Below are 25,457 nucleotides of genomic sequence, written 5' to 3'. Positions count from 1 at the left end.
TGCAGGATTGCACTCAGTCCATATTATCTGCCACCTGCACCAATGCTCACGTAGTCACATTGTGCTTCTGGTACAATTTAACCCAGTGTTTCCCAATCTGGGGTCTCCAGGACCATCATCCCTGACCACTGGTCTTGTTAGCTAGGGATGATGGGAGTTGTAGTCCAAAAACAGGCGGAGACCCAAGTTGGGGGAAACTGATGTAACCAGTAGTAAAAACCTTCAGCGAAACCTGCTTTGTCTCTCATAGGGTCACATTCTCTTCTGGGCGACCTTCCAGGGTGGGGGCATGCGAAGGTGGGTGTGGCCAGAGGCAAAAGTGGGTGGGGCAATGGATGCAAATTTCACCTTTCTGGAGTAGGCTAGTTCCTAGGTACACCCACCCCCTCTACCCTCTCATCCAGGCAAGCAGGTTCAAGGGCATATTCCAGCAAGGCAAACACACGCAATGAGAGGGCAAAGCAGGACCAGCAGTGAGCGCAGCCTGGTGAGAGCTCCTGGGGCCAGCCAGACATATAGGCTTGGAGGGCCATACTTCCCTCCAAGCCCCAGGTTTGCAACTTTACAGCTAACGAGATTCAAACGTCATTTAGAGAGGCACATCTGGTGGGGAAAGGGAAGAAGGTGACTGAGCGGAGCCAATTATATCGCAAGACTAAAACTCCGAAAGATTCCCTCTACTTCCTGCCCATTTACAGGAAATTGCACATCTGCCCACATCTCTCCTCAACCATGAAGGAGAGAAACATGATGGAAAGGAAACCTCAGCTCTCGCCACACTGACCGCATTTCCACGCTCTGCAGCACAACCCCACAGGCCTCCCTTGGCCCTGCCATGTCCTCTACCGCAGTACCTTTGTCGGTTTCATTCTTCAGCTTCTTGGAGTTGCTTTTCTGCAGCGCTTCAATCCCATCTTGTTTCACCAAGTCAGCCGCTTCTCTCTTTTCCCCTGCCAAGTTCTGGTCAGCATTATCCATCAAAGGGATATAAGTCGTTGCATGAATCAAAGGCTCGTCTACCAATGTCATGGCTGGAGTTTTAGGGAACACAGGCAAAAGGTGCTTTAATTATTCAGAAATTTATCAGTTTCATAATGTTTGACCTGGTATGAAGCCAGCCAATGCCTCTACAAAGCTCCATCCTTATTTCAGACTTTGCCATATATTGCGATGTTGAAAACAAGATACCGACCAGCCCCAACACACATTGTATCAGAGTAAGAAAACCCTAAATTATTCCAGTTTATTTTAACTTTAATTAAGAATGGGGTAAGAACTTTGTGGCTGTCACTTTGTCATCAGAAGTCATTATGCAACACTACTAAAGATCACAGCTCACAATTGATTATGCAACACCGCTGGAGTTCATAGGGGGAACAGACCTAAGTGCACCCAAAAGTGCACATACACACAAATATGCATGGAAGAGAACAATTGAAAAGCCTCAATTGTAGAGCTTTAATTGTAGAGTATGGCTAACATGGTTGTCAGATGTGGCACCATCAATGGAGACTGTGGAGCTGCAAGCTTGGCTCCTTGCACTGCAAGTCCCACAACTCTCTACACCTTGGTTCAGTACACCAAGGCATGTGAAGCTGCGCATGTACCAGTGACTGCATTGTTGCATACACCTGACATGCACACAAACACAAAAAGCTTAGGCCATCAGAGTTGCTAAACCCTTGCCTAAAACCACAGTTCCAGCAGATGGTGCTGCAACCACCTTAAATATTAACCTTGCATCTTTCACCTACATAAGCAAGTCTAATAATCCAAGCAACAATTATTGCTCATGTGGCCAACATGAGCTGTACTTCCTCTCTGGCCCCTTTGGGCTGCAGGGGTGGGAAAGGAGCATGCCTGAACACTCCTTCCACCAACCCCATTCCTTGGACTTGGACAACCTACAGCGACACAGCACAGTTCTTCTGACTGCACCAACAGACCTTGACACAGGAACCGCCATCCGCATCCACACCTAGGCACCAAGAGAACTAGTCATCAGATTTTTCCTTCCCCATTGCATAACTCTTTCATGTCTAGGCTTGCCATTCAGCACAGATGTCTCTTTCTCACCCACTCCTCAACCATTTGATGAAACTTTCTGAGTTTTTTCTAATCACATGATGTAGTATACCGGTAGTTTCAAGTGTATAGGTTACAAGCTTTAGGGAAGTGGAAGATGCCCCCCATGACACTATTTTTAATTTTTTTAAAAAAATGATTTGAAAGCATTAATTGAACCATATCAGTTCCTTATCCTGAGAGCTAGAGTTTTTCGGGGGGCGGGGTGTCCCTAATGCAGGGTTCAAACTCCTGCTCAGTGCATGTCACAGCTGATGCCTGCGTTCTCCCTGGCGTGTTTTTGGATGTAGCCAAGCCATGAGGTTGACAGTCATTAGCAATTTGCAGGCTGGTGGACTGCTGACCACTCTCAATGCAAAGTGCTGGCCATTACAGTTAAAGTCTAATTGATTTGGAACCAGCACATTCACCCCCCCAAAAAAATCTCTCCCCATATGAATCTGTCACTCCACCAAGATTAACTGGGAAAACCCTTGTGCATATCCTGCCATCTTCCAGGATGCTGTTGAGTGGAACATGTGCAGCACCCAGGCTGTGAAACTCCCTGCCCAGGAGACTTAGCTGCCCTGCACCATGAGGTTAATTCTGATGCCACTGGAAAACAGACTTTCAATCTGATCAGAGTTTGACTGCGCTTAGTTGTTCTTGCATGTTTTGTTTTGAAACTTCTTACTGTTTCAAATGCTGTACTGTTTTAATATTCGGTTGGAAGCCGCCCAGAGTGGCTGGAGAAACCCAGCCAGATGGGCGGGGTATAAATATTATTATTATTATTATTATTAGGCATTTTTTTAAAACAACAACAACCCGGAAAGCAGATCAGAAATGCTTTCACAGAAACAACCATTTGAAACCACGAAATGGACTTATAGAGCCCATGGTTTGAAGTTCCTTGTTAGTGGCAGGCAGCTATGGTTTGCCCAATTTGGATGTCACAGCAAACCATGGTCAGGGCCGGGAAGGAAAGGGAGAAGGAACTCTATGTGAGAGAAGGGGGGGGGAACCACGAGGCAGTCACAAATCATGGTTTGGCCAATAACATCTGAACTAGGCTCCTCTGCACCCATGAGAACAAGTAACCTCACAGAGTAGCTGTTCCACATAGACTTGTTTCAGCCCCTTCAAGAGAATCATTTGAGCACCTCCAGCCCGCTCACCTTGACCAAGAGGACAAGAAGCAAAGTTTGTGCAGTGCTTGCTATTAAATCAGACATAGAGTTACTGCCTGGATTCTTGACATACCATTGCTTGACCCATGAGTCAAACCCTACCGCCTTGAGCAGTTTACCGGAAGACAGAATAGAGATTTCAGAGACAGATAAATACTGATGGACCAGAGCCTGATGTTCATTTTTGTTAGAAAAGTGACCTAGGCACATTCCTGAAAGGGAAAACAGTAACAGCAAAAAACAAAACAAAAAAAACGACCTGTCCTGAGCTTTAAAGCACTAAGAGCCAATATAGAGCAGATGAAATTGTTCTGCTTGCTAAGAAGTTTGTTGTGTATAAAGCTTCATAGGGAAGCAGCGCCTGCTTCATCAGGTTGCATGAAATGATTGACTGGGTCAGTGTGGCATTGTGGGTTGAGTAGAGAGAGTCCAGGGTTCTAAACCCCACTCATTTGTGAGCAGCATTCAAAATTTGCCAGGCACATTTTGCACCTGGCTACTGGCCACTTGCGACCCAGTGAAGATGCCCTGCCCCAGGGTGGCGCCTGATGCCTCCAACCTCTGGAGGTGCATGCCTGGGGATCCTCGGATCCTGCCTGTTTTCACACACTCACAACACACCCTGTAGAATTCTATCTGTGATATTTTATCTGCACAACCAGAATGAATTTCAGGAACCAAAAGGTTCTCTCGAAAAATACGACTTTTGAGCCTTCTGGCTCCCAAATGCTAACTAGAGATTCCGTTTTGGCACCTGTAACCCTGGTTCAAGCAGCTATTTGGCATCCAGCTTATATATCTGAGTTTCTAACACTAGTTGTGAAGCTCACTGGGACCTGTCACCTTCTATCAGTCTAACTTACACTACAGGGGTAATAAGAGTATAAAATTGGAAGCAGCGGATAGAGGATTATATACGCTGCCTTGAGGTCCTTGGAGGAAAGGAAGAATAGAAACTTAAATAAATAAAACAATCACACTACATGCATACAATTTTAAAAGTGTCATTCTGTAAACGTGCTTACACGCATGTGCATGCACACACAATCAATGCAGGAATGAACTGTTTGTAATGTCACATCAAAAATGAGCACACACAGGGAAAGGAGAGAGAGAAATGAAACGAGAACAGCAATAGCATACGTAAGTCTATCAACAAAAGTTAACAAGATCCTGTATGTATAGGTCAAAACGTCATTAGATTTAGATAGATCCAATAGAAACTTTATTTTCCCAAACATTTTTGAGTAGTGTCTCAGAATGCAGAGGACAAATCCTGAAAATTAAACTCATGGCAGTTACTCCATCCCCACTGACGATGAAAGGATCTGAAAAGAAGAATGAGAACGAGAAATCTGTATATTACCATTATCTGTCTTTTGTTTCTTTGCAGAAACTTTCTTCTTGCCTGATACACTTTCTTGTTTTATCTCATGATGCAATAGGAGAGGGTCCTGCTTTTTAGTCGGGGATAGAACTGAATCAGTCTTGGCATCCTGGTCATCTATAAAAGACAAGACACATCAGGCTTTAGAGTGATCTAACATGGTATGTGTACATGTATATATGTATGTATTTAGACACTGTCAGGACAGACCTCAACATTCTGTCACACTCTAACATGACCAAGAAATGGAATACCAAGAAACGGAACACAGGCTGAGGCTATGCAAGGAAGAACAGCCTCAATTGTTAATGGTTGGGATCTCAAGATGCAGGGGAATGGTATAAACCCTGAGCTCCATTGGTTTCCAAGTTTTCACCTTTACTGAATTATGAAATTGAATTCACCCCTGTAGGGAAGCCAGAAGGTACACGCTGCACTTGGGAACAATGCAGAGGCAAATTTGCCCAGCACCCAAAAATGGGTGACTGCAATCAACAGGAAGCCTACAAACAATTTTGCATGTTTTAAAATTCAGTTGTAAATAATCTAGAGACCGTCCTGTGTTAGGTGCCATCCATATAGATTATATATACATATATACACCCATGCCCCCCCACCAAGGATGCTGTGTCACTGTGCCAAAGTGAGACACACTTACACACAAACATCAATAATAATACCATGATCCTTACAATATACAAGCTCTGTCTCCGTATATACCCTCTCCTATCATAATGACAAACATGTTGCTAATATTTAAAGAAACAGAAGTAGTTATAGCTGTTATTTATCAGAAGCACCTGTGTGGAAGGCTTTAAATATAGGCAAGCAGAAGAGTCAACACAGAACTGCAACCAAGAATGAACGGTGGATTAGAAATACCACAACTGTTTTTGTTTTGTTTTTACTCTGAACATCTGGGTCTGGGGACAAGTTCTGAACAGCCCAAAAGCTTGCTTGGGCCAACCGAACATGCCTGTTTTTGGAGCTGCACTCCACAGATACGAGGCAAAACTCTGCTATAAGAACACCAGGAGGTGCAAAACTATCAGGGGTTCAGCCTCCCGATATAAGAGGTAGCAGGCAAACTTACATGCCAATATGAAGTTTTACATAGCAACGCTACTGAAATACTAAAGAGCCACTTCCTCATGGAAGTCATGGGGTTGTTAAGCAGCAAGGTCCGCATCCTTATTCCGCATCTGATTTTGAAACTAAGTTTTGCAAAACATCACCTCACTTGTATTGCGCTCAGACCACAGAGCTGCTATTGAATCACTGCAGCATTATTGAAAAATAAATAAAGAAAACCTAAAAACTGCAGCATATAGAGCATCTTGCAGCAGCACCTCAGTAGCAACCATCAAATGTGTACATAAAGAAGCAGCACAATTTTATTGTAAAAATAAAGAGAAGAGAGAAGAGGGTGGAAGGGGACTGGTAGAGCGATAACAATCTGGGATAATGCAAGAGCATTAAGCAATTGCAACACAGGATGCTGGTGCAGAAGTAATCTGGAAATGAGGAAAGACTGCATGCTTTGGCGAGAACTTTTATGCTGAACCTGCGACACCAGCTAGCCTTCAAGCATACTGGAAAGTCTTTTACTATATCTTAACAGCAGCGATCAAATGCAGGGTGAAGAAAGTGCCTCGTGCTGAAACTATTCTCCACTCCTTTTATATTTCCATTTTTGCTATTGGTGGCTTACTACAATACAGCACCAAAAAGTGTGGGATTTATTGGGTGGGGAGCAGAAATAAATGAGTCCAATTCTATGGAGGCAGCAGGAGTTAGCTAGCAATTCCACAGGGACTCAAAATAACCCCAAACCTCTTTTGGAAGCATTCTGCAACAGGACACTTAAGCTGCTTTCAGACCTGTTTATGGAGCCCAAAGTCTGCAGGGAGACTATATGACACCACGTCACGCAATTAGTGTTATCGCACACTTTCCAGAGCATTTCCAGATTAGTTTTCCTTACGGCAAAAGTGTCTAATTTTTTGGGGTGTGGGTTTGCTGTGCAAGAGCGCCAAACCCACTCTGCTTGCACAGCCTGATTTTATCATCAATCAAGGCCTATCTGTAAAACACTGGCAGTCTGGAAGCACCCTTTGTCTTTTAAACTGGGAGCAAAGCTTTGCTTAGGGCAATGCTTGTGGAGGTGAGAAAAAGCAGTAAAGATATATTGTGCCATTTTGTATTTTAATCCATCCCAACAGCTTAGGAACCTAAGTGGGCTAAACCAACTCCCCCCCCCCCCAGTCCCAAATTCTAGCATAAAGATACCTATTCCATTCTTCTGCTTCTTTTGTGCCGCCTTCTTCTTTGATCCAGCTCCATCGGACGGTGGGGTGGGCTGTTTCGTCACAGGTACTGACTCCACTTTCTTCCCTCCAGACTTGGTGCTGTCCGGGTCTTTGGGCGCCTGCTCCTCTGGGCTACCTTTGCGTTTCTTCTCCTTCTTCTTCCTCTCTCGGAGGCCACTGGGGGCCTCTGTCACACCCAAAGGGGCAGGAGAGAGATGCTCCTCTTCTGCCCCCAAAGCATCAGATAGCTTGAAGTCTCGAGAGGCGGCCTCCGAGTCAGACTCGTGGAGGTTCCCATTCTGAGCCTCCTTCTTCTTGCTCTTCTTCTTCTCTGCCTTCTTTTTATCAGCCTTAGCAGGTGGAAACTTTTGGTCCCTCTTTTGTTTGGCGAGGACTTCATCGTACAGAGTTTCCTTCATAAAAAGCCAGAAGAAGAGGAAGATGACAGCAATCACGACAGAGGGGACGAGGACAATGAAATAGGTCGACTCGTAGAATTCCATTGTGCTTTTGTTCACTACTGCCTATAAGAATAAATCTGCAAGGAAATAGAGAAAGGTGTTAATAAGCAAACTACTTAAGAAAACCTTTTTTAAAGTCCATTTTAAAAGAAGCAATACAGTACAGAAAGGATTCCTTAAAACATTAAAAGGAGCCACGACATGAGAACTATCAGTGGTGGACAAGGTTTCTGACTAGAAGCTGCTCTTTGCTAGTGGTGCTTGGTTGGAAAATGCTGGGCATCCTTCTGAATTTTTGCAGGTTATTTCCTAGGAGCACTTCTATGATGTTGTACACCATTTTCATTTTTTAAAATCCCCTCCAAAAATCGATGCCCACAAAATGCAAGGGAGGGAAGCAAATCCCTTTTGGTTCTTCCTCTACGTCCAATAACTTGGCACAAAAACCCCTGGATGAATTTGTTTGTAATTATGTTTCTTTAACCTTAGGAACACTCTCTCTCTCTCTCTCTCTCTCTCTCTCTCTCTCTCTCTCTCTCTCTCTCTCTCTCTCATATACACACACACACCTGAATGCTATTTTCAAACAAACTGGCAATGAGAGTCTTATCGTGAAATTTACAGTCCATTGTTGGCAAAGTTGGTTTGGAATGGGCGCTGCCCTCCTTTTTCCTCCTGTGGGGCAAAAGTAGAGGCCCCGCAGGCTGTGACGCTGCTCTGACACACACCCAAGTTCAGAATGCACAGGCTTCCTTGTCCCCCATTCAAGTTCGCACAGTTCAGGGCCATCTGGTGCCAAGACCAGCTACCTCCCAGGGCACAGCTCCAGAAAGATTAAAGAGCAGCACTACTCAACAAGTCAGAAATGCAAAGTGCGGAAAAGTATCAGAGACCACAGCAAAGTTATGGGGGCAGCTTTAAACCCATAAGCTTTCATGGCAGCTCAACCACACTCTCCAATGTTTAGAGATCAGGTGTGTCCCTGAACACACACACAAAGCAAACACCTCTCTGGGAATCTATAACCGGACAAGACTTCCGGAAGCGCAGTCATCTCATGCTTTCAAGAAATGTGGGGGGTCTGCAGAATTTGCATGTCACTAATCATCAGAGAGTTTGATTCTGCTTCAAAGTGTTTAGCAGAACTAAACCTTTTACATTCATTCCCTTCTTTTTCTTTGTCTACAATCCATAACACCTCCAGAGGCATCTGCCCAACCCTAAAGATAGTCTACAGTCCTTCTATGTATTTACAACCAACACATTCACAACCCTACGTATCACACAGCCCAGAATATTCGAAGGGCTGCTTTCTTCCATGTGAATGCATCCCATTTTTACTGTGTTCATCTGAGGCCTGGCTCTGCACTGGCAGATGTGCCTTTCACAGGAATGAAGGGGCAGGGCCCTCTTGGTTGCAACACCCCAGAGGTTGGCTCTCTCATTTATGCGAGTTGTTAAAACTTTTAATGTTCTGGCATGCTTTGGGAGGCAGCTTTAAATTCCTCCCTATTTGTTCTCAATTTTAATGCTCTGTTTTAAGACTTCAAATCGGAGGATTTGAATGTTGTGCACTCTCTTTGTGGATCCTTTCTCCAATAAAATAATGTATAAATAACCCATGACAACTATTTATTTGCTTGCTGCTTTGAATTCAAAGGTACAATTAAAAAAAAAAGGATGTTTCCTTGTTGTCTGTACTTCCTGCAATCAACGTTTGGCTTTAGGGTAAGGGCAGCAAACTGTAATTAGAGCAGCCACTCTTAATTATTATTATTTTTAGAGGGGTATACAACTGAGAAAGTACACAATAGAAGTTTATATAATTATATAATATTGGGGAAGAGTAAACACTCCTCTCTCCCATAATACTAAAACTCAGTAATGAGATGATGTTCAGGGCAAAACTGACGGGTAATGAAGCACTTCTAATGAAGTGTAATGGAATTCACTTCAAGGTGTGGCTGCTGTGGCAACTAGCGTCTTCGCTAACTTTTCAAAAAAGGATCAGACAAATTCACTGGAAAAAACAGTTGATGAATCTAACAGCCAGAATCGCTAAATGGAACCTTGGTGTGAAAGGAAATACCCCACCCCCACCCCCCATTATTTAGTGTTGGGGACAAAAACTATTGCCTTCATGCTCAGTTTGTGAGGTCTGCTGGATGAGCCAGCTGGTCACTGCTGGGAAAGGATAGTAGGCTGGCTGAATATATTCTCTGAAGATCCAGCAAACCTCTTCTTAGGTTTTAAAAGCTGCCCGAACAGACATGGTTATTAGCAGTCCAACCACCAGTCCATTGGGCCCAGCAGCAGTTTTGTCTCCATTATGGTGGCAAGTCATGCAAGAGCTACTCTCTGCCAGCCACTCCTAGCTACATGCAATTTAGGGCGTGTCCCCCCCCCAAATTGCATGCCAACATATATTGCCCCATCTGTTGAAATTCTGGTTTTTCACCAGGAAGCAGAGGGGGGAGGGAGGCCTAGGCACAATTTCAGTTATTTGCTTAGCCACTCACAAGGGAAGTGTTCTTCTTAAAATACATATTTTGTAATAAAAGTTATCAGGAATCTTACTTTGCTAGCCTCGCTCACTCAGGTTTAAAACTGCTCACCCTTGCAATACATGGGCTCACATCGCCACCATTTCTACTGAGGTTTTTCCAGAACAGGCCGAACTTTTTTAATTTACAAAAAAGCAAGCAGGCAATATGGGCAGAACGCCTTGTTTGGTAAGAGAGCACAAGGGGGTTATTGAGCCTATGCAATGCAACTTCATCAGACAGGCCCATGATCTGCCATTGAGCAGCAAAGACTCATCTGCAATTCAGCAGGCCTTGCTCTGCAAAGCGCCGCAAGGGTTTACAACTCCAAGACCTGGGACCTATACATAAAAGAGCTGCTGAAGTCACATAATGAGCAGAGGCCCAACAATTCTACTCACCATGGCCTATGGAAGAAGGCACTACTCTGAGGAGGCTCAGCCTTCTGCTGCAGCTTAGGGCAAATGTAGGCAGCAAGCTTCACCCCCATAGTTGCGCTGAGATTTGGAGGGCACAACAACTGAATCTGGAGAGAGAGGCTACAGCTGGCTCTCTGGGCACAGGACGGATGAGATGCTTCAAGCACATTGGATGCCCGGTACAAAACAAGCCCCAGCTCAGGGTTTTAGAGTGGGGGGAGGAAAGGAGAGAGAAGGGAAGCGAAAAACCATCTCTGGATCTGCAGTCAATGTGCTTTTAAGGCCCCCCTGGAAGGCGGAGCCACAGTGCCTACTGGTTAGGCTTGACAATAGGCCCAAATCACTGAGAATTAATTTTAATATTTTTTTATTACCATTACTTACCACTTTCTCTACAAAGCTGAAGACAATTGGCTCCCCTGCCTCGCCCAACAGATATGGGAAATCAGCTGCTCTTGCAGAACAATACCCACTGCTGATCCACTTCACATATTTGGTTTGTGAAAACTGCTCCCAACCCCTGATGTGAAAGCTAAATGAACAGAGATTACTGGTCCTTTGGTCGGGCCCTAACAGAGCTTCTTTCCCAACCCTGCAGCTACGGGGTCTGGAGGCCTGCATTACAAGGAGAAGCAAGAGCTCCTTCATTGGAGGTTTTTAAGCAGCGGTTGGGTGGCCATCTCTCAGGGATGCTTTAGTTGAGATTCCTGCATTGCAGGGGGTTGGACTAGATGGCCCTCGGTGTCCCTTCCAACTCTACAATTCGATGATTACAACCCGGGAGGGCTGAAACAGTTGTTTACATTTAGACAAGTTTTATACTATGGCAACAATGGGGGAAATTAATGGATGCTCATTACGGGCATCTAGAAAAGACATATTTTCATCCAGGCTTTCGCAAGTAATTGAGGGTGCAAGGTAGGATGAGTATTGTTGTCACTACTATAATGACAGTTTGTTATTTATTTATATAAGCGGTGAAGCGTTTAAAAACAGAAGATGAAAATAAAGAATGGCACTAAGTTGAATCCTTTCTGCTCTCTGTGTGGGTCCCCACTTCCACAGTGTTATGTTCCATGATACCAGAGGCTCCAGAACCTGGAAAGTACAGCTTTAAAGTACAAAAATGTGTCTGCACAGACAACGCCCCGCTTTGCCCACAATCATCTCAAGCTTAAGGAAATTGACAAAGGGGAGGCAACATACAGTGACATGTTCCCAGGGAAGCTCAGCTTGCATTAGGCACATGTCAGGGTTTGTTGTGACTACTCTTGAGTAACGACCGTCCACATGCTCGTCTTTCAGACGTTTTTATTGGTGCACATTATTTACAGTGTAACGGATTGCTCATTTCATGTCTACCCACTCGAGTCAGATTCCTGCACTAAACTCTTTCACGTTTTCGACCAGCATAAAAGCCTCGGAACGGAGAAGCGCCTTCCTTTCCTTCTCTTTCGCAGTTCCGGCGTCGGAGGTACTGGTCTTCTGTCTGCCCTACTCCTGTCCACTCTTTCCGCCTCTCTCTCTTCCTGCCTATGGAGCAGGGGCTCTCTAGTCCTGCCAGAGCCCTGGCACTCCTTCTCCGCTTCCTGACTCACCTCTTCAGACCCCTCGCTCTCATGGCTGCTTGGAGACGGGCTGCTTCTGATGGGGGGGGGGGGTTCCTCTGTAATCCCTCCCCCTTACAGCACAGATTAAATTTGGGGCCAAATGCAAGCCTCTCTGCCATGGTCAGATCCAATGCTTACCAAAAGCACTAGATCGTCAATTTTAAGATTTTTTGAAGCTGAAATTGTTCCATGATTAGAAGAGAGACACAAAAAAACCAGCCCTCGCTGCAAATTCCCCAAAGAAACTCAGGTAATTTTACTTTTGGCAGAAAGAGCCTGCTGAATTTCTGCTAGTATCTGTTTAGTCCTTAACATCTCAGAGAGAAGCTTTAATGGAATACAGTTTTTAAGGGTTCTTCCTTTGGTTTGCTTTTAAACATAGAATAGGACGACAAGAGACTCACTCAGATCTTCTTGTTCTCTCAATTAAACTGATCCAATGAAGCCATTTGCTGAACACAATAATCTCAGCCCTCTAGGTAAATGCCTCCCATTCCAACCATACCAGGGAATCTGTACCATCTGGTGAGCTGCCCTCAGATGTCATCAAGCTGTTATACTGACCTCGGTGCTCTGGTTCTGACTTGCAGTCTAGGCTCTGCAGTATAACCTGCAGAACTTGGTAGTTTAAGGAAGGGCAAGAACACAAATAGCAGATTTCCAGTGAAATTGAGAAGCTCTAGTAGAAGTCCACAACAGTGTTCGAAACTCCCATTGTTCCTAGGTGCATTTTGCAACAAGGAATTTCTTTAGCGTGAGCAGTTTCTGAGCTCTGGGCACAGTAAGATTTCAGATTAAAACTGCAGAGTGGAAGGAAAGGAGGACCTTTTTCTGCCTCTCCACTTCCAGCTACTCTCTGAGGACTGGAGAAGAGATCCTCTTAAGAATATTAGAGGTGTAAAAAATGAACAAAATATATGACTATCAATGGCATAAAATGCACTGGCAGATAACTCGAAGGAGGAGGCGGCAACAACAACAACAACAACAACAACAACAACAACAACAACAGTATTCTCTTATATTATTTGGGGAGAGGGCTCTACCCAGAGTGAATGATTAAGCTACTCTAAGAAGTGGAACATAGGGAGCCTAGTCATCATCTCCACCAATGGTAGCCAGAGTGGTGCGCTCTCTCCCGAAGATGTTGGACTCTCATTTGCATTATCCCTGACCACATAGGCTGGGGCTGATGGGAGCTGGACGCCAACAACATCTTGAGGACATCACATTGTCTCCCTATGACCTACAACAGGCATCCCCAAACTTCGGCCCTCCAGACTTTTTGGACTACAATCCCCATCATCCCTGACCACTGGTCCTGTTAGCTAGGGATCATGGGAGTTGTAGGCCAAAACACCAGGAGGGCCACAGTTTGGGGATGCCTGACCTACAACAACTTGCTGTGGCTCTCCAGGGTTTTAAACAGGAGCAATCCCCAGCCCAAGTCAGAGATGCTAGGCAATGAAACAGACTTTTTGCATGCAAGCCGTGTGTTCTACCACGAAGTCACAACCCTACCTCATTTCCTCCGTTTTTGTCACCCCCAAAGGCTTTCCAACTGCACTTCTCCCCCCTACCTCACACAGTTAAAGTGGTTTAAAGAAGGCAAACACAGACTTGCAGGCTGGTGGGCTGTTATTATGGAAGAGTTGCAGGCGCCAGAATTAGGGGTTTGGGAATCCCCCCCTCTGTTTTCCAGTTCCATGCAGGGAGGGTAGAAAGGAGACATTCTTAGGCATCAGCATCAGCTTTTCGATGTCTAGGATTTTTCCAAGCCTGGGAAGGAGTATAATTACACAGCTTCTTACAAAGATGGAATTCTGCACTAAGGTCTATGGTCAATTATGCTGCTTTACCGTCATCATACTGTAGGTGTGATTTATTCTGGCTGCAATGTTTTGGCAAAGGGAGGAAAGAATTGCCAACTAGGTCCAGGCACCATGCGAGCTTTGCAAGGCAGCTAACAGGAAGCTCATTCTATGGTACTTCTAGGTTTCCAAGCCTACAAACATTATCAATGCATGCCTGAACTAAGAGCTCCAAAGAGTTCAAGGAAAAAGAATATGACTTCTGCACGGGCAAGGGTCCTGACCTCATTTATGTTCTTAAGCACTTCTTGAATGATATTCTTCCCTTTTGTGTTTCCTCCCACCCTAAACTTGACTATTATTCAGCAAGGGCTGACCTCAGCCACTGTAAGCTTAGCTATACTTCATAGAGTTGAAAGGGACGCTCAAGGGTCATCTCTTCCAACCTCCTGCAATGCAGGGATCTCAACTAAAGCACCCATGACAGACAACCGTCCAACCTCTGCTTTAAAACCTCCAAGGAAGGAGAGTCCACAACTGTTCCACTTCAAGCCAGCTTGGCAGTAACACAGAGATGATTCTATGGAGGGAGGAACATGGAAAGGACTCTGGGAACAGGAGCCATCAAGGAAGCAGTAACCCTCCTAATGTGAACTTTGAAGGCTTTTGTGAATACTGAGTAGTAAACCATGTGGAGTAGTAAACCATGATGGAATGAGCCTGAACTAAGTGTCAGGCTCAGGCCTCCCCATTCCCCTTGAATTCAGTTTCAAAGAATCTCAGCTTCACGTTAGGTAATAACCAGGGATCTTGGTAAACAACGAACCATGGTTAACTGCTAAACAACCAATAAGTACACATAAGACTACTTTTTAACCCAGGAAAATCTTCTCAAAAGTCGGGGGTCGTCTTATACGCCGGGTCGTATTTCTTATACCACGAGTATATCCCAAACTCTATATTTTAACTGGAAAAGTTGGGGGTCGTCTTATATGCCTGGCCTTATACGCCGGAATATACGGTACCCCTTGTGAGGTTCTAGACCTGGGCAGCGCAACAAAAGTAACTTACAATATAGCAGAGCATTCCATTTTGAGTGATGATGAATTTAGACATGTTTATATTTAATTCAAGATCCATTTTGAAGTTGGATTTATTTCAAAATCCAGTTGGTTTAAATAAGATTATATTCTATTCACCCAGGAGAAAGGACTCGTAGTTTTACAGAATCCATTTTAATGGCAAAACTACACTTCAAAAATTAGCTTTGTGGCAGTTTAAAAGCAAATGGATAAGAACTTTGTTCTTAGCAGTAGTAATCTCCTCTCCAGTATACTAATCCACAGCTTTGGAAACTTGCTCACAATTTGTGTGTCATCCCCCAGCTTGCTACCGGTATAACTTGTTGCAGTGATAAGATAGGTTCCAGTCATAACTTTAAATTATGTTGCCAGCTCTGTCTAAAAAGAAGCCACATCATTTCCACAGTCATAACAAACAAACAAGGTGTTTTACATCTACAGAGGCTTTTCTCCATAAATACTCAAAGCCACCACTAGCATTACGTACGGTATGTAGCGATGTAAATCAGGCAACTGCTTCTGCTATTATTTCCTATCTTATTCAGGAAGGAGGTTCCAACGCTTGTGGGGTCATAACTGTGAAGCTCTTGTTTCTAGCCATTACTATAAAGATCCACCGTAAAGAGAGGATGGCAAATTGTGCCTTCTGACTTGCCTTCAACTGGTAGGTTGGATCAAAAAGGGAAAGGTGAACTTGAAGGTATGCGTCCAAGACTGAAAAGCTTAGAACCAGCACTTTGTATTTGCCCAGAAGCAAATTAGCAACCTGTGTAACTGGCCAGTGCAGGGGGGGGGGGATGTGAATGTACCCTAGCAATTGATAATATGTTTCAGAGTCTCCAATGGTAGCCCCCAGAAGAGCGTATTGCAGTAATCAACCCTAGAATGTCTTGTCCAACTACTCTTCAGATCCTGCCCTGCAATTTTCGCTTGGGTTACGTTCCAGGGATCGTGTCTAAAACCAAAGTCATGTATAGTGAAAATACACTGGGTTCAATGGGATTCCCAAAGTCTCTTCTCCCAGAACCCTCATGTGTGTAAATCTGGAAACTGTACAAGTTAAATGCACATAAGTTGTGGGCTTACAGTACCTACCCTTGTTCACGCGAAGCCTTGGGTTACCCTAGCAAATGATATAGACAGAAGGTGTTTGATTTGACCAGATGTTCAGCACCAGGATAACTCTGAGGGTTCCAGGGGTTATGCTGGAAGATTGTGCAAAGACTGAGCTGCCCATAACGTACGTCTGAGAACAGAGCAGTCAACTTCCTTCATGCGAAACAATGACCAAAATTTAACCAGTGAGCAAGTAGGATGCTCTGCATTCCTATCTTCCACATACATGCACAGAAGAATGCTGTTTGGCAAAGCTCCCAAGGCCTTGGGATCAGGGGAGGGAGGGAAGAGAGGGAATAGCTGCAATTCTTACACTTACTAGCCAACACCACAGTGCAGTAATACCCTGGACAATTGCGAGTTCAGCTATTCTTCAGAGACAAGCCAGAGGGCTGGCTCAATTCTATTCACCACTAGAAAGAACATTCACCCTCTATTAACATCATTTCTTTAGATGAACAAGAGAAAGGATGGAGGAATCAGTGTCCTCACTACTCCCGGATAAAAAGCACATGAATTTTAAAATCCACCTTGGATCAGAACAGGATTCCAGCTCTATAAGACCAATCTCACCTCTATACTGGGTGAGGCGGGGGGGGGGGAGCTTGAAAAGAGCAGAGGCAGTGTATGTGTGAGATCTCTGTGCTTTTTTGGGTAGAACATAAGCAACTAAGAGTTGTTAGCAGGAATACGACAGAGGAAGTTATGAGTAGTGAACATTATTTCTCCAAGTGCCAGACGAGAACAGAAATTTCAGTGAGAACAGATGCCGACGTAGGTGGAGGGTTTCCCCCAACCTGGAGCGTATAAACATCCTATCCACCCTATGGGCTGCCTGAAGAAGAGTTTCCTGTGCTTTTTGTCTAGCATTTTAACACTAAACTGGCCGCTTCCTGTATTCATCTCAGCACACCTCCAGAACTCTCACTACTATCCCAAGTGCTCCCCCCCCCAAAAAAAACCCTGGTATTAAGAGGCATATTGTTCTTGGACCTGAAGGTTCTATATACCGTAGATGCTATAACTATACATCAATCTGATCTAGAAGGGCTGCTCTTATGTTTTTGAGTCTTCATTTCCTAGGGCCCCCCAAAAGTATACTTTAAATCAAAGACATGTTTGCATACAGTTGTATGGGTGGGTTCATTGGTGTATATTTTTTAATAGCAGCAACAAGGGCTCCCTGATCCATGCTTCATTCCCAACAAAAATCAAGCACAGCATGACCCTGATCCAAATGTTTCTTCCCCCTCCCCAGCTGCAGCTCCTATTTAAAAACCACACACACATACACAAAGATACATGTAGTCTGGGCCCTAGCATGCAGTCTCAGGACAGTTCACGGCCGTTTCTGCTACCCAGAGATGGGAGAGACATCACACCTCCCTAGACTTGTAGCTGACGCAGAATGATATTGAGCTCCATCCTGAAGGACAGACATAATCTGAGGCTGGGGAAAAGAGGAGGAAGCGATTAAGAAGAATTCTCAACTGGAAACTGAAGTCTGCCTGGTGAAGCACACTCCTATGTTTTGACACAACAAAACAAAATGGGAAAAAGATGTTATGGAGTACTTCAGGTTTCTGCAACAAAACCCCAAGGGAGCCGGCAATCTGGAAACCCAAACAGGCCTTCAACTTAAAGCGCGCATCACAGCGACCCGGTAACATTTTGTCTGTTATTTCTATTCAGTCTGCTGTTCACACATACAAAGAGACTGGGCAGCTGACGAAGAAAAATGCTTCGTTAACCTTCCGCAGATTCAATAGCTCTATTGTTAAGTAGGAGGAATGAAAGGAGTTACTGATAGCGTGGAACTGAAGGAGGAATGACCCATTCCAACCTAGCAAATTAGTATGAAGAGGGTATTTCTACACACATGCCAAAGTATGTTCATCAAAAGCTGTAGGCATCAGTAATCCAACACATATCAAGCAGAGACAGAGCACACTAACATCTGCATATTGCTTACCCTGCTTTTCCAAACCTGTATAATTATTATTTTTATTAATCACATTTGATAGTCGCTATATACAAAGAAGAAATGGGCAGAGGTTAGAGAAAGAACTGGGAAGAGTGTCTTTTTAGTCTTTCCTTGGGACTCCATGGAAAACTCTTCAAATTTGCTATACCTGGGGCTGGCTGCAGAGAATGAATGAGACACAGCTGGGGGCAGCCTGAGGATGCTCCATCTACCTTGGGCCTGCCCATGAAAAGCAAGCCTAGAGTGAGAGACTACAGTCGTACCTCTACTTATGTATCCCTCTGGATATGGAATCTTCGGGTTACGGTCATGGCAAATCTGGAAGTGTACGATTCTGGGTTTCGCTGCGTGCATGCGCAGAAGAGCTCTGTGCACCTTGTGCATGCGCAGAAGCGCTCAATTGCGCTGTGTGTGTGTGTGCAGAGGTGCGCCTCTATTTGCGTAATTTTGGGGGTGCGAACGGACCCCCAGAACGAATTAAGTTCGTATCCGGAGGGTCCACTGTACTAAGGTGATATCAGCAGGTTCCAGGAATTCTCCGCTTTGGGAGATTTATATGGGTGAGGCTGTGAGTTTGTCTTCGCCCTAAGTAAGAGCCAGGAGTGATGGGTGGAGTTCCGGGTAAAAGCCAGGAGCATGAAAGAGGAGGTGTCTTGGAATTGATAACTGCATTGTGGTTGCTAGTAATTTTGCATTAATGCAACATTTTACATGCAGCTGTGTTTCTGTAATATTTATTGTTCGAGTGGTCTGTTTGTCGCTGCTGCTTTCACTGTCTGTACACCATATATATATATATATATATATATATATATATTCAGTGGTATAGAAATGGCATAAATAAATAAAATGCAAATGGATGAAGTCAATTAGACCACATTTAAAACAATGTACAATACATGCATATGCAGTTCTAGTAATACATGTTGACTGCATGGAAGAATTTTCCAAAAGAGAAAAAGGGTTACACATGAACCAGCACACAAGATTCTAAATTGAGTTAGGGTAGTTTTGAGACAGTGACAATCTACCAGGGGCATTTCAACTAGCCCAGCTCAATACTTAACATGCCACTCTCTGGCCCAGCTTTTCCCCAGAGGAGTTTTAAGCAGCTTCCATGTGATTTCACAGGCATTATTCCACCAATGCAGGGCTTGTGGATAGACCTGCGTGACTTTAGATAGAACAACTATAAGCATAGCAGGAGCTGAGCTCCACTGTAGCAAATCTTCTGCCTGTTTCAATGAGACTTGGAAGATTACTCTAGAAAGGATTTTGCCCTCAGCTATATGAAGTACTGTATGGTTAAATTTGCCTCTCTGAATGGCTCAGTTCAAGCATCACACAAGATCAGGACATGGAAAATGAGCAAAAGGCTTCCCATCAAGACACACAAGGATAAAGAAAGTTCTATAAAGGGAAGAGTGTTTTAATGCACTGATCGAGTCTCTCTCACCCACCTGCAGACATTTGTTCCATAGGCAGTATGACTTTTTAAAAAATGCTGCTCAGTTAATACACTTGCTCTACATTTAATATATTTGCTCTAACCAAATCACATAAAATTTAACCAACACTCCCCCCTCAAATATCATTCTTTATCCCACCAATTCCCTGTATGTGTTTGAAGAGTTTGTGTTTAAATGTGGGTTTTTTTAAAAACAGTAATATTCAAGGTCAGAGAATAGCACCCATACAAGCTTCAGTTTAGGAAACAAATGATTCCATATTGTGAAGACTAGCTCATTGAAAAGATAAATACTGCTACTCCTCTTGTATACTTGCCATGCCAAAAGCATGGTACAGTACTAAGTTTAGCATGTAACCTTACACCAGTAATGTATCATAGGGGTTTTATCTATGAAAAGTCCCATGAGAATTCAGAACTACACACACATTACTTTAATCTCCCCAACAAATTTACTAGCATTAGAACATTTAGAGCAGGCATCCCCAAACTGCGGCCCTCCAGATGTTTTGGCCTACAACTCCTATGATCCCTACCTATGAGGACCAGTCAGGGAAGATGGGAATTGTAGTCCAAAACATCTGGAGGGCCGAAGTTTGGGGATGCCTGATTTAGAGGAAACTTACAAGTACCAGTATTTTCTTTTACATACCCTTCAAAGGAAGTCCGCTTGTGGACAGATATAGTGGAGGTGCAAGTATGGGCTAAACAGAAGCAAAACTTGCATTTTTCATGTTCAATGCTCTATTACCAGTAAGAACTACAGGAATATTTTTTGTTTCTAGACAAAAACAAGAGTCGGTATACGCATTGGCTTCAGAAGACCAATTCAGCTTCTTGCATGCTGTCCTTATCTTTGTTGTTTAGTCATTTAGTCGTGTCCGACTCTTCGTGACCCCATGGATCATAGCACGCCAGGCACTCCTGTCTTGCACTGCCTCCCGCAGTTTGGTCAAACTCATGTTCGTAGCTTCGAGAACACTGTCCAACCATCTTGTCCTCTGTCGTCCCCTTCTCCTAGTGCCCTCAATGGTGCAATCAGAATTGTTGGTAAATAACTCTGCCAATACTCCAGTACGATTTGACTCTAGAAACCAATCTGAGTTTTCCATTTAGAACTAAAGCTTCAGAAAGCTGAGAATCTTCATGAACATGTTGCTAGGTACCGCTTGGCTCCAAGGGACATTTCTTACATAGACCATAGCAATTTCAAAGCAAATACGAGTGCTAGCAGTGAATTAAATGAGACTTACTCTGAAGTTAAACCACTGAGCCTAGGGCTTGCTGATCAGAAGGTCAGCGGTTCGAATCCCTGTGACGGGGTGAGCTCCCGTTGCTTGGTCCCAGCTCCTGCCAACCTAGCAGTTCGAAAGCACGTCAAAATGCAAGTAGATAAATAGGAACCGCTACAGCGGGAAGGTAAACGGCGTTTCCATGTGCTGCTCTGGTTTGCCAGAAGCGGCTTTGTCATGCTGGCCACATGACCTGGAAGCTATACGCCGGCTCCCTCGGCCAATAATGCGAGATGAGCGCGCAACCCCAGAGTCGGTCACGACTGGACCTAATGGTCAGGGGTCCCTTTACCTTTACCTTTACTCTGAAGTTAGTGAGGTTAGGATTGCAACTTTATTCACAATTTTGTACCAGAGCTCCAAAATAAATCTTGAGAGACATTTTCTTGGATCATCAAGTGTTGCACCAATAATTGCTTAAATTTGGTTTTGATATAATATGAAGTAGGGCAAACCTGCCCTTTTAGTTTAAGTCATACCACATGAGCAATGAAAAATTGAGATTTTAAGCCTGGTTCTATTTTCATGACCAAGTCAGAGCTAATTCAGATGCTTGGGGGTGGGGTGGGGTGGAGGATGTGTTCAACCCTCCCAAGTCTGCCCAATTTAGAAACATACACAGAGGATTGTATTTTCTCAAGACTTCTGCATGCAGATAGCTATTATGCAGAAAGCTAGTGGGTCACAGGAGGCTCTAGCTCAGCCTTTTGCTTAATGTGCCAGCTTTCTACTTTGAAAGGACTTCTCATGCAAAGTCGGTGACAACACCATAGAGAGGTAGGATATCTTACACAGAGTGTCAATGGGATCAGACTGAGCCATAGCACTTCCCACACAAAGGTAACATTTGAATGGCGGGGGTGGGGGGCATAGCTCCATGGCAGAGCACATGCTTTGTAAAACCAGTTACAGGTAGGTAGCCGTGTTGGTCTGACGTAGTCGAAACAAAAAAAAAAATCCTTCCAGCAGCACCTTAAAGACCAACTAAGTTTTTATTTTGGTATGAGCTCAGTTCGAAAGCACGTCAAAATGCAAGTAGATAAATAGGAACCGCTACAGCGGGAAGGTAAACGGCGTTTCCATGTGCTGCTCTGGTTCGCCAGAAGTGGCTTTATCATGCTGGCCACATGACCTGGAAGCTATACGCCGGCTCCCGCGGCCAATAATGCGAGATGAGCGTGCAACCCCAGAGTCGGTCACGACTGGACCTAATGGTCAGGGGTTCCTTTACCTTTACCTTTACCTTTGTGTGTATCTGAAAAAGTGTGCAAAATAAAATAAAAACTTAGTTGGTCTTTAAGGTGCTGCTGGAAGGAATTTTTGTAAAACCAAACATCCCCGGTTCATTCCTTACAATCTCTAGACAGAAAAAAGCATACAGCAATAGGAAATAACCCCGCCTGAGATTCTGGAGTGTCACTGTCAGCAAGAGTCAACAATACAGGGATAGACAGACCTATGGTCTAGAAAACAGCTTCTTATGTTCACTGAGCTGTTGCATTCAAGATGAGGAACCCAAAACTATACATTGCATTCTACTCATGTCCATGGAAACAATTATACAGCACCATTGTTACTTGCTGTTATTAGCGTCAACCCTTTCCTTATTCGTTTCTGCCTTTATTTCACTGCTACATCACTGCGCTTGAGATTCTAGAGATCTTTCCAATATAACCAAGATCACTTTCACAAGTAATCACAAAAACACACACAGAATCGAGATGAGTCATCACACAATATGCACTGTTCTGCCCATTTACGGTTAGATCTCCTCTGCCATTCTGCTGGCTAGCCAACCAGTTAAGACAGTGCTCATTCTGAATAACTCAATTCCACTTGCAAATTTGATTCCTTCACTGTTCATCCTTCAACTCCAAATCCCTCACCAATTTTAAATGCCACCAGTACTTGCAGTTTATACACGTTGCATGAAATTCTGAAGTTTGTCACTTGCCATTTCCATTTTAAGACTTTTCTTTAAAGTCATTTGGGGTGGTGGCGAGGAAGGTCTTCAGTTGGGATCAAAGATGAATCCAAGCTTTTAAGGACATTTTGCCATCCCCATCAGTTACCTGCAAGTCCAAGTCCTGCCTACAGCTATGCCAGAAGGATTTACATTGGCACACAACTGCTTAGTCATCTTCCCAGGGTCAAAACTATCAGAAATAAGCTGTGACTAGGCTCAAATCATCCTGCAAGCAACCCAATGCTGCTGATAAAACTCCCAGGCATCTGGTGGAACGATTGTGAAAGGAAGCGGGGGGGGGGGGAGGAATCAAGCACCATAAATATAAGGAGAGACATACCGTATTTCTCTACTAGTGACGCATGACAAGTTATAAAAGCTTCCTTCCTATCTCCTGAGGTTAAGCTACACCTAGGAGGAGAAAAAGAAATCAGCAATAGGTCTGAAGGGTCACCTCAATCCAGTGCACTGGAGACTCTTTATCAATATAAATGAGGCAGCTATGAAAAGCTTGAAGAGACAGAGAGGAAACTTCTGTAGGAGAGCTTGTTCTCCCCTGCTTTCAGCACACATACGCCAATGAGCCAAATGATTTGCTTTCTGTCAAATGCTAGTAAAAATGTCTCAGCTTTTAGTTTTCATGGATTTGTTTGCAAAAATGGACAGACTTGTGAATCACTTCCTTCCCACTGCAAAATGCCAAATCCTTCTTAAAATCCAGCTCCACCCTGCTGTTTCCCTGCTTTTTGAGCCTCCCCTTTCCATTGCTTCCCTGCTTCTGCTCCATCTCAGCTCTAGCCAGCACACACCAAATTCCTTAAGAGTTAATGTAATGGCTGCAGCTGGTTTTCAGCAGCTGCATGCAATTTTGTTATACTGTACTGGGGCAATTTCCAGCTGGCCTGTTGCTGCAAACAAACATACAAACAAACACACACACACACACACACACACACACACAAAAACAACAACCACAGAGTCTTGCAACACTTCAAAGCTAACAAATTTATTATGACATAACTTTTGAGGACCACAGTCCACTTCATTGGATGCATGACTGAATTGGATCCTAAATTACACTCATCTTTCTGTCCATGAAACGACAATTATTTCACTTTAGGGCCTATGTATTATTGAAACAGCCTCTCATATCACATTCTGCCTTCTCTACCCCCGGGATGTGCACTGCTACAGAACATCATCTCACTGTATGCTTGGAGTGAGGAAGTGAATGATGGGATGATAGACGGGAAGTGACCCGATGAAAATTTAGCCCATCTCACTGCTCAGAGGAAGACCCCTCCTCATCCAAGTTCAGCCTGGTAAGTCAGAGAAACTGGTCCACAAAAGAAAACAGCTCTAACAATGGAAGCTGAGCACGGGTGCGGGGAAGTCATAATGGTACAAATATGGAAAATAGATAGATAGATAGATAGATATGTATAGTATGTATTGCAAAGAATGATTAAAGATACAGGTAGGTAGCCGTGTTGGTTTGAGTCGAAACAAAATAAAAAAATTCCTTCAGTAGCACCTTAAAGACCAACTAAGTTTTTATTTTGGTATGAGCTTTCGTGTGCATGCACCTTTCGTGTGCATGCCACTTCGTCAGGGCATCTGACGAAGTGTGCATGCACACGAAAGCTCATACCAAAATAAAAACTTAGTTGGTCTTTAAGGTGCTACTGAAGGAATGATTAAAGATGTTACTGAATGAAATATTGCAAAATATTGCGAAATAAAACAAGAAGAAAAAAGGAAGAAAAAAAGAAAAGAAAAAAGCAAACAGCTCTAGCTGAGTCAGGAAAGACAACCAAATTACACTGAGGAGAAAGGATGACACACACAATGATTGCCAGCCAAGCTGAAACAAGCAACACCTTCCAGGAAAGGTTTATGTATAAAGTACACTTCCTTAAAACCAGGGATGGATCAGTAACCCACAATCCCTTCCGATACTAAGGCTGCAATACTATCCCCCCTTACCTACGAGTAAGCCTCAAATAATTCAATAGGACTATCTTCTGAGTAGACATTGATTCAGCAACTTCAGCCTGCAATCTTATGTGTTATTATCTGGGAATAAGTCCCCCTGAATTCAATGGGGCTTACTTCTGAATATAGCACATTCTTTTGCATGCATATGTATAGAGTTTGCTGATGATACCAAATTATTCAGGGTGGGAAAGACAAAAGAAGAACGCAAGTAATTCCAAAAACATCTCTCCAAACTGGGTGAATGGGCAGCAGAATGGCAAGTGCCATTCAGTGTAAGGAAGAGCCGATTCCATTTGGGAGAAGAAGAAGAAAACCCTAACTTCACATATACACTACTGAGGTCTGAACCTGTGGTGACTAAGTAGGGGGGAGGAGATATTGGGGCTGCGGTGAATAACTTGCTAATATCCAATACAAGGAAGCTATGAAAAAGGTGAATTCCCTGTTGGTGATCAGTAGAAAAGGGAATGAAAAGAGCACTTCGGATACTGTGTACAAAACGGTGTTCGCTACACCTTGAAAAGTATATCGTAGAGCTGGGGGAAAGTGCAGAACAGTACAGCCAAAATGATCAATGGCTACAGCAACTCCCCTGTAAGGAAAGGCTAAAGGTTTGGGGCTGCTTAGCTTAGCAAAAAAAGGTGTGTAAAGCGGGGAGATGACAGAGGTGTATAAAATTAAACGTGGTATAGAGAAAGGGGATACAGAGAAGCTTATCTCGCCCTCTCTCTCTCTCAATACTAGAACCCTAGGACAT

General features: G+C 43.9%; 1 protein-coding gene across 22 annotated transcripts in view; it reads right to left on the bottom strand.

Annotated features, from left to right (window-relative positions):
- Positions 1-25,457, bottom strand: part of KTN1 (kinectin 1) — a 98,215-nt gene that overhangs the window by 62,501 nt on the left and 10,257 nt on the right. For 21 of the 22 annotated variants that reach the window (XM_035103800.3, XM_060271034.2, XM_060271031.2 and 18 more), the window contains exons 2-4: positions 6,931-7,488; positions 4,621-4,758; positions 855-1,031 (exon numbers count right to left, since the gene is read on the bottom strand). In XM_035103800.3, coding sequence (XP_034959691.2) covers positions 855-1,031; positions 4,621-4,758; positions 6,931-7,453 — 838 coding nt within the window. In that variant the 5' untranslated portion in view covers positions 7,454-7,488. Of the gene's footprint in view, positions 1-854; positions 1,032-4,620; positions 4,759-6,930; positions 7,489-23,042; positions 23,312-25,457 lie in introns of those variants that run through there. The other variant, XM_088674400.1, reaches the window with a different exon arrangement.

This window comes from Zootoca vivipara, chromosome 1 (genome assembly GCF_965207765.1).
Source record: "Zootoca vivipara chromosome 1, rZooViv2.hap1.1, whole genome shotgun sequence".
Taxonomy (NCBI): domain Eukaryota; kingdom Metazoa; phylum Chordata; class Lepidosauria; order Squamata; family Lacertidae; genus Zootoca; species Zootoca vivipara.
This window is presented reverse-complemented; position numbering and strand designations above follow the sequence as displayed.